Source organism: Pseudozyma flocculosa (genome assembly GCF_000417875.1).
Source record: "Pseudozyma flocculosa PF-1 unplaced genomic scaffold scaffold00012, whole genome shotgun sequence".
NCBI lineage: Eukaryota > Fungi > Basidiomycota > Ustilaginomycetes > Ustilaginales > Ustilaginaceae > Pseudozyma > Pseudozyma flocculosa.
Genome location: NW_006920880.1, coordinates 836948 through 846226, shown reverse-complemented (window position 1 = coordinate 846226; position 9279 = coordinate 836948). Strand labels below are relative to the sequence as shown.

Below are 9279 nucleotides of genomic sequence, written 5' to 3'. Positions count from 1 at the left end.
CCCTAACCCAGCCAGCCTTCTGCCATAGGTCTGTTTTGGTGTGGAAGACAGAGGTTTGGAGCTCAGTGCAGATTCTTAGCCCTTCTATACTCATATTTGATGAGCAGTACTGGATTTAGTGCCTTTTTCCGCGGCACGTCGGTCAACCGAGCCCGTTTGGGTGGCGGCGGCTCGCACGGGACACCTGCCAAGGCGGAGGAAAAGTTTGCGGGGGGGCGGTGCGCGTGGGGCCCAGCCAGCTGCCAGCCCGGGGCCAACGTGCCCTCGGCATGGCGGCGGGGCCAAGGCGGTGGTTCTTCTCCGCGCCCTTCGACCTACGCCACTCGCTCCTTTGCCACCATCCCTCCCCCCCCTTCTCGCCCTCTCGCCACCCCTTTTGGCTCCTCCCTTCTAGAGCACAGCGGATCACGAGCTCCTGACGACACGGCATCCGAAGGCTCCGTTACGACATCCCCCTTTTCGTGAAGAGGCCGGCCCTCTTCATCTTCCCTCCCACCCCTTCCTGGCCCTGCTCGACCCGTCATCTCGCCGCCTGGTGCCGATACCTTCCTTGACGCCTTGTTCGTCCTCGCCGAATAACACCCCAGTCCCCTCATCGCTCCACACTTGTCAGCTCGAGCGCTTCGCCGCCATGCTTGGCTTCACCGACAAGCTCAACCCGTCCGTCAGCGTCGACTGGTCGCTCTACGGCGGCGCCGAGCAGACCTCGCCCGCTGCCGGCCGAGCTCCGGGTCCCCGCCACTCGACGGCCGCCGCTTCCTCCTCGTCTGCCGCGGGATCTTCGGCGTCCTCTCGCTCCGGCTCACCATCGCTTGTGTCCAACGCGGCCGCATCCTCTTCGTCCGCCACATCGGTTCACAGCGACGACACGCCGGAGGGCGATGGCGACGAAGATGAGTGGGACGACAAGGAGGGCGCGCAGGTGGCGGAGTTGCTGGGCGGCACGCTCAAGCAGCGCAAGCCGGTTCCCGCGGCGACAGTGACGCCGGCCGAGCAGGCCAAGCAGTGGCTTCCGCCCATCCTGCCCTCGGCCCAGGACCCGTCCGACTTCCTCTGGATGCACACCGAGGAGCCGCACCGGTCCCGGCGGATGGCCATCCTGCGCGCGCACCCCGAGGTGCGCAACCTGATGGGCCACGAGCCGCTGACCAAGTACGTCTCGTTTGGCGTGCTGGCGCTCCAGGTCGGGCTGGCCGTCATGGTGTCGCAGCTCGGGTGGCACCCGCTGAGCCTCAAGTTCCTCGCGCTCGCCTACGTCGTCGGCGGCACGGCCAACCAGAACACGTTCCTCGCTATCCATGAAATCACCCACAACCTCGCTTTCAAGGGCATCCGCACCAATCGCGCCTGGGCCATCCTCGTCAACTGGGCCATTGGCATCCCCTACGCCATGGCCTTCAAACCCTACCACCTCGAGCACCACAAGTACCTCGGCGAGGACGGCGTCGATACCGACCTGCCCACCAAGCTCGAGCTGCTCTGCCTCAACAACGTCTTTGGCAAGGCCTTCTTTGCGTGAGTGCCGCCGAGGCGCCGGCAGCGACAGAACGGGTAGAGAGACGACGCCGCCGGTGACTAACCTGTCTCTTCCGACGTCCGTCTGTTCTTTGAACCCCCGCCGCGCAGCACGTTCCAGATCCTCTTCTACGCGCTGCGGCCGGGCTTTGTGCGAGCGCAGCGCCCGACGTTCTGGCACTTTGCCAACCTCGTCTCGCAGCTCGCCTTTGACGTCGTGCTGGTGCGGCTGTGTGGCTGGCCGGCGCTCGTCTACCTGATCGAGAGCAGCTTCTTTGCCGGCAGCCTGCACCCGTGCGCCGCCCACTTTATCGCCGAGCACTACATGTTTGGCGGCATCGCCCAGGAGACGTGGAGCTACTACGGCCCGCTCAACGTGCTGGCCTACAATGTGAGTGCGGCGCGGTATCCGCGGGCGGCGCGCGGAGGGAGTGCGAGGCCATTATACGGCCTGCCCATTGCCGATGGTCGACACACTGGTCGACGCACTGATCAAACGGTCGACCGTTCATTCGCTCCTGGAGCTGACCGCTTTCGTCCCTCCTCCTTTCCGCCTTCCCGCCCTTTGCCTGCTGCGTCGACGCTCGCCCCATGCCTTGTGCCGCTCCCTCTGTCGCACAGGTCGGGTACCACAACGAGCACCACGACTTCCCCTCGGTGCCGTGGACGCGCCTGCCCGCGCTGCGCAAGCTGGCGCCCGAGTTCTACGACATCCTGCCGCACCACACGTCGTGGCCCATGGTGACGCTCCAGTTTATCCTCGGAGCCGATTCGGGCCTGTTTGCCAGGATCAAGCGCGCCAACCGCGACGACGAGCGGCGGCAACGCCAGCAGCGGCAGCAGCGGGGACACGACGGCGCCGTCAAGGCGCAGTAGCGGCATTGCGCCGTCGCTGCAGTCAAGTGGTCGCGGCGGTCGTCTGATTTTGCTTTGCTCTATTTCGTTCCGCCTCGTTGTCGAGGGAGGCGGGTGCAGGCCTGCTGCCCACGACGTGAGCTTCTCTTTTCGCACTACCGCTCACCTCGGAAGTATTGGTATCGTTCACCTCTGTCATCCGCCCTGCTGTTGTGCAAAACCTCGACGCCACGTGACGGGCCAGGGATGGGCAGGTCGCCCTAAGCGCTTGGATCGGTCGGCGGGTGCTGGGATTGCAACGACGATCCTAGGCACAGAGCATGGGCAGTGGGGGGCATGGGTATAGAGCCGGATATCTCCTGGAGGGGACAGATGGGGTCCGGGACGAGCCGGGGCGGTGCGGTGGGCAGAGAGAGGCAGTCTACGCATAGGGCCAGGTGAGGACGACGGCGGAGGGGAAGAAAGGCTAGGGCCAGGTCCTGCTCGATTTGGATGGACCGTGAGCCAAGGGGGGATGGACAGGCCGAGAAAGGCTGACGGATCCGTTCTGAGTCGATCAGAGGAGCGGATGGCGGGAGGGGAGGAGAGGAAGAGGACGAGCGCCGCCCTGCCCCCAAAGGAGGCCCTCGCGAGGCTGGCTCAGAAGAGGATGGCGCCGCCGCCGAGGCCTGCGGCAACGACGAGCAGGCCGGAAAGGACCCACGCGGCGCCAAAGAGCGGGACGGCCGTGGCTCCGGCGGCTGCGTTGTTGGCGGCTGCGCCCGAAGCCGAGGAGCTCGGGCGCGGGCCGGTGTAGGTGGTGGCGGCGTTGTCGATGGTCGTGACGCGGCCGTCGAGGACGCTCGAAGTGGCGGTGCCCGTGAAGCCGCCCTCGAGGCCCGTCGAGATGCCGGTGGGTGGGCCAGTGGTGGGCGTGGGAGCCGTCATGCCCTGCGAGTAATGGGTGAGGATCGAGGCGAGGCTGGCCGATCCGGCCGCATCGGTCGGGGCGATAAAGGGGACGGGAGGGGCGGGCGACGAGGCGCCGGGCGTGAACTGGACCGAGGTGCCCGTCGAGAGGCCGCCGAGGCCGTCTGGGATCGTGGCGACGGGGGCGCCCGTGCCGACTGGCGCGAGGGGCGGCGAGAGAGGGGGGAAGGGGCGGAAAGATGGAGGTGCGACCAAGACGAGGGACGAAGACCAGGCAAGGTTGCGACCGAGCAAAGGACGGACATGCGAGGTGCGACGCGGCGAAAGAAGGGACAAGGACCGAGAAGAAAGTCAGGCGATGCGCCTCGTCGATGTCGCATCCGGGTACTGGGCCCCGAGTGCGCGGAGTGCAGTGAGGGTCCAAGAACCGGGGGGAAAGGAGACGAGACGTACCGTTGGGAGTGGCGGGGATGCCGGCGGTGGAAGTGAGGCTCTGGCGTCGCTGCAGACGGTCTGGCGATGCATCGACGGCGGTGGCTGCGGCGGCAAGTGCGACGAGGAGGAGGACGAGTGCGAGCCGGAGCGGGGACGAGGGCGAGCGGGTCGTCATTGTGGGCGTTTAGTGCGGTGGGTGGGTATCAAGGTGGGTGTGCCGAGGCTGGAGGAGGGAGGAGGGGAGGTTGAGGCGCGAGAAGACGGTAGGGCAGGCGATGGACGGGCGGAGGTATGATGGACCTGCCTGTCTGCCGGGGATGTGCGGTGCTGCGCAGCGGGTGTGGTATGGCGATGTGACCCCTAGGTATTCTGCCGTCCTCTCAGTTGCGGCGGCGGTGGTGGTGGCCCTGGTCGTCGAGGTGTCAGTGTAGGAGGCAGGATGTAGAGATGATGCGCGGAAGAGGCACAGAAGGAACGAGGCGAGCGCCAAAGATGATGGTGGTGGTGGTGGTGGTAGTGGCGACGACGACGACGACGGCGACGACGAGTGGTCGTAGCAGCGACTATGGATGGAACGATGGTGGGCAGGGCCTCTGCCATGGGCGGAGAGCGAGGCCAGGGCGGCTCTGCGTCCGCATCGAGGACCAACTCCGCTCGTTCGGCCCTGGTCGTGGTCCTGGCCCAGCCTCGATGGATGGCGGGCTTGACTGACTAGGCTCGCGGCGCGCGAATGACGGCGAGGCAAGGCGAGGCGAGGCGAGGCGAGGCGAGGCGAGGCTGCATCTCGGCTGGAATTGCGGGGGATCGACCGTCGTGCCTCTTGGTCCTGGCCTCTTCTTGGGGCGCCTGCTTGAACCTGGCCTGGCCTTTGCTTGCCTCGCCTGCGCCTGCGCCTGCGCCTGCGCCAGGCCATGCACGCATGCATGCCTGCAGCCTCAACCTCCGCCCCGCCCCTGCCTGCCTGCCTGGGGCACCGAGCCCAAAAGACGGCTGCAGATCCAAAGAAGAAGCAAGACAAAGAAGAGAGCGGCGCGCAATGGCTGGGCGCGTGAAATCGTCCTGGCCTGGCCTAGCCTGGCCTGGCCTAAACGCTCGCTCGCTCGCTCGCTCGCGCCCCTCTTTGGCCCTCTCTCGTCGACGCTGGGGACCGCCATCCATGCTCTATTCTAGTCGGTCGTATGAGCCTAGCCTCCTCCTGCATCCAAACAAAGATCGCAGACATGGTTCAATGAGACGATCCGTCTAAACTCGCGGTGGAAGCGAGGGGCGAGGAGCGACCACGACGACGACGGCGTCAGTCTACAAAAATGGCGCCTAGGCCCTGGATGCGCACCTCTTCCGCCTCGGCGTGCCCAGCGCTGTACACCTGCACAACCAGGTCCGGCAGCACCACGTAGCCGCTCGACAGGCAGACGAGCTTCATCGTCGTCCCGTTGGTCGAGCCCGCCTGCCCCGATAGGCTGGTGGCGACGGCGACGGCGACGGCGTGGCATGGTCAAAACACGAGGGCGGAGCGGGGGCAGCGTATCAGCAATCGACGTCACCCTTCGCGCCGTGGGTGGTCAGCAGGGCCCGCACCGCACTCACGGAAGCGCAACGTGGTTCTCGACGGGCACCACCGACGCGTACGACGGCTGCGCCCACAGGTAGCGCTGCTTGATCCCTGCGCCGCGGGGCGTGGCAGATGGTGACATGCCGAAAAAAGGTCGACGAGCCAAGAGACAATAAGAATCAGCGACCCGCTCGACTTGCCCTGGCTAGAGTCGACGACGCATCGCAGCCGACACGATTCGACTTACCTTCAGAGTCGAGCAGCTTGCCGCCTAGTCGAGCGGCGCCCGTGTCCACCGACGCCACAGACGCATCGTCCCAGCTCACCACCACGCTCCAGTCCCCGCCATCATGCTCGCCGCCCGCGTACCCGTACCCATCCGCCCCGCCCAACGCCGACGACCCGCCGCGATGCCGGTTGACCAGCGCAACCTCAATCTCGACCACCCCGCCGCGCTCGTGCTTCCACCGCCCGCCCTCGGCCGCCGCCGCCGCATTGGCCACGTCGTCCTGCGCCACCGAAGCCACTGCCCCCACGGCATCTCCGGGTACATCCCCGGGCAGGTCCGACGACACCAGCTTCTCGCCCGTGCTGATCGCCGCCGCTTCCTGCCCGTTGGCCGTGATCGAAGACGTAAACGTCAGATCCTCGGCTACAGACTGGCGCCGATGCGGCTCAGCCTCGCCTACGCCATCGAGCTGACCCGCTGCCGAGTCCGGCGATTTGGTCGACGACGACCCCGACAACGACGGCAGAGACGACGGCGACGACAACGATGGCGGCCGTGGCGGGAGGATCGTCGTCGTGACGAGGATGCCATCGTGCTGCCCGGCCCCAACGACGTTCGGATCGGCGTGAGCGTTGGCATGCGACCACGGCCGTATCGTCCGCAGGCTTGCCGCCGTCGCCGTCGATGGATCGGCAGCCGCACCGGCGTAGCCGTGCACCGCCGCCGCCGAAGGGCGGCGTTCCAGCATCGAGTCGAGCTCCTGCTGCTGACCCCACTCTTGGCCGATCGACATGACCGTCCTGCTCCGGCCCTGACCCGCCGAGTCCTCGGGCATTCCTGCCCCTGCCGCAGCGGTCGTGGCGGCGCTGATGGCACGCTGCCTGGCCTTGTACAGCAAGCCACCTCCTCCACCAGATATACCGCCGGCCGATCCGAGCCGGAAGCTCGCCGACCGTGGCGTACCGGGGTAGCCGGGCGTCATCTCACCCGCCGCAAAACCAGAGGGCTGCCGCGACATGCCTCCGGCCACGCCCGCCGTCGAGAGCGAGAGCGGAGGAGGATGGCCGCGTCCGATCTGCTGTCGCTGCTGCTGCTGCTGCTGTTGGCGCTGCGGTATCGTTCCCGATGATCCGGATCGAGCCATGACCGGGTCGTTGGGGCCTCGTTGGCCTGCGCCAGCCGCGACGCTCGGCCCAAACGAAAGCGATCGGCCCATGGCATTGCCCATGGCCGCGAGGCGCGGATTTGTCGCTGCAGCGCCGCGCGCGCCGCCGACGCCCACGTTCGAGGCAGCGACGCTGCCCGACGCCGCAAGTTTGTCGAGGTTCCGCGATCGGTCGACCTGATATGCCTCTTCGAGGGCAAGCGCCGAGTGACGCACGCTGCCCGCCGTAGGCGGGTACACCTGCTGCGACGCAGGTCGGCTGGCGTTGCCGCCTTTCGTCGATGGCGCAGGCGTCGCGGCGTAGCGAGGCGCTGCCAGCGACAGTTCCGAAAAGGGCCGGCTGACATTGGCGCGTCGTCGTGCGCAGTTGAAGAGCGGTGAAAGGTCGAGAACACAGTTCCACTTGGAGTCAAACGGCTCCATCTCTGACGTGGTTGGCGAGGCACTTGGGCCGAGCATGATGGGCCTGCCCTTGACGATGATGGCGACGTTGCGCTTGCCCGAGCCGGGCAGGCTGCTCATCCGGCCCGGGTTGCCGCCACCAAGCTGGATAGCAGGGCGCTGATACGTCGGGTCGCCGTCTTCGACGCTGAGGTAGTAGAGCAGGTTCCGCTGCTGCCCTTGCTCTAGCCGCACCGGGAACGACCCGCTCGACCCGGTCCTGCCAGCCGCAGACGTCGGTCCCGGCGTAACTGGCGCTCCTTCGAGCAGCCGCACGACGGCCCTGGCCTCGCCGCTGACCTGCTCGACGCGCACCTCGATGTCCTGGACGTCGAATTCCAGGCCGGACTGGGACGGGTTCTCAAGCTCGACACAGAGCACCAGCGAGGCCTCGTCCAGCCCTTCGCCCGAGACCTCGTCCAGGTCGCTGCCGGCGTCGACGCGCTGCGAAAAGGGCGAAAAGGGCGTGAAGAGCGTGCGCATCCTCACGCCGAGACCGCTCTTGACGTCGAGCACCGTCCGCGCGCTGCGCTTGAGCACCTGCAGGCCAGCTGTATCGCTGTGAGTCGGGGCCGTTGTCAGCGACGATGACGAGTCGCGACCGTCGCCATCCGAGTCGTCGTCGACGATGTCACCGCCACCGGGGCCACCTCTGTGGCTGGAGCCACCGCCGAGATCACCGTCGCCGTCGTCCGACCTGAGGTTGCCGCTGGCGCCGGCCGAGGCGCCGTTCGGGTCGGGACCGGCCGCCGCTAGGGCAGCCTCGAGCATCCGCTTCCTCCTGCGCTCGACCTCCTTGAGCCCCTCGAGGCCGCTCCGGGGCGTGACGAGGGTATGGCTGCCGCCCAGCACCTCTTTTCCGAGCTGCGTAAGGTGGCTGCCGAGACCTCGCGGGCCATCGAGACCGAGGGCCGACGAGTTGCGCATGCGGATCAGCCTCTCGCTGGTCGACTCGTCCGGATAGACGGGTCCCTGATGGAGGGGGGAGAGGAGCGAGTGGGAAAAGGCGTGGGCGGACAGGTTGGCCAGCTCGAGCGGGTCGGAGAGGAGGTTGTCGAGCAGCGGAGGCGAGAGGCGCAGGGTGAGGGCGGCTGTGAGGGACAGGACGGGCACGAAGGGGGTCGAGGCAAACGTGACGGGCACGTCGCAGAGCCATCGGACAGTCCAGTGTTCGCCATCGAAGGCGATGTAGCCCCGAGAGCGCCGGAGATGGGCACCAAGGTGCGATGCCCGGCGGTCCACCTTGTCTGACTCTACCTTGGGCGCGTCGAAGCCCTTGTTACCGGCACATGCGGCCGCAAAGAAGCCGACGGGGTGCGACTGGCCTGAGTGCTGCTGCAGCTGCTGGTGTTGCGGGTGACGCGGGTCGGCAGGATGCTGGAGCTGGTAGGGTGCGTGTGCTCGATGCACGGTGGGCAGCGGGTCGAATGGACTGTGCTGAGAGGGCTGAGATGCGGCATGGATCTGTGCGAGGGGGACGTACTCTGCCCTCAGGGCGACGTGGAGGCAGAAGAGGAGGGTGGAGAGGATGCGGGGCACGGCGGCGGCGTCGTCGTGCTCCGCGCTGCCAGCAGCGGACCCATGATGGACGTGAGGCGGAGCAAGGGGCAGAGGCAGCCCCGAGGTGCGTAACCGGGAATCGAGCGGGGTCGATGGCGGCGGTGGTGGCAGGGCAGCCGAGGTTGGGATGCGAAGCGCGACGATGGCGCCGAGGTTCTCGTCGTAGTAGGCCGTCTCCCTGATGGTGGTGATCGAAGTGGCGGTGGTATCTTGACTGCTCCTCAGCAGCTCTACTTGATTGGACAGGTCGACGCTTGCATGGCTGCGGGATGCCGAGGGGACGTGAACCGAGAGGGCGGAAGTGGAGAAGAGGTGGGAGAGGAGGGCGCAGTGGGCCGAGGCGGCAGTGGGGGATGCGGTCGGGGCGGCGACCATGATTGGCCCGCCGCCGAGGGAATGTGAGACGGTGGTGTGAGGGGATGCAGCGCGAGCGGTGTCAACGCGATGGCAGAGATGGCGGTGGTGATGAGAAGGAGGAGGAGGAGGAGGAGGAGGTGGAGGAGGAGGAGGAGGAGGAGGAGGATGAGGAGGAGGCGAAGAAGCCAACCAGAGGCCGGCAGCGTGTCGCGCACAGACCCGCCTGCCAGAGGCCGGGCGGGGGTGATTTGGCGCTGGCCC

General features: G+C 67.1%; 3 protein-coding genes across 3 annotated transcripts; 1 reads left to right on the top strand and 2 right to left on the bottom strand.

Annotated features, from left to right (window-relative positions):
• Nucleotides 1–631: 631 nt before the first annotated feature.
• Nucleotides 632–2391, top strand: PFL1_04007 (uncharacterized protein; the record flags this gene model as incomplete). Its single annotated transcript, XM_007881530.1, has 3 exons — nt 632–1515; nt 1627–1906; nt 2137–2391. The coding sequence occupies 3 exons, from the start codon at nt 632–634 to the stop codon at nt 2389–2391; spliced, it is 1419 nt and encodes a 472-aa protein (XP_007879721.1).
• A 618-nt stretch (nt 2392–3009) lies between these two features.
• PFL1_04006 (uncharacterized protein) lies at nt 3010–3889 on the bottom strand (the record flags this gene model as incomplete). The annotated part of the gene is made up of 2 exons (XM_007881529.1): nt 3010–3476; nt 3733–3889. The coding sequence occupies 2 exons, from the start codon at nt 3887–3889 to the stop codon at nt 3010–3012; spliced, it is 624 nt and encodes a 207-aa protein (XP_007879720.1).
• Nucleotides 3890–5008: 1119 nt separating this feature from the next.
• On the bottom strand, nt 5009–9036 carry PFL1_04005 (uncharacterized protein; the record flags this gene model as incomplete). Its single annotated transcript, XM_007881528.1, has 3 exons — nt 5009–5174; nt 5302–5377; nt 5514–9036. 3 exons carry the CDS (start codon nt 9034–9036, stop codon nt 5009–5011), a joined length of 3765 nt encoding a protein of 1254 aa, XP_007879719.1.
• Nucleotides 9037–9279: the final 243 nt, after the last annotated feature.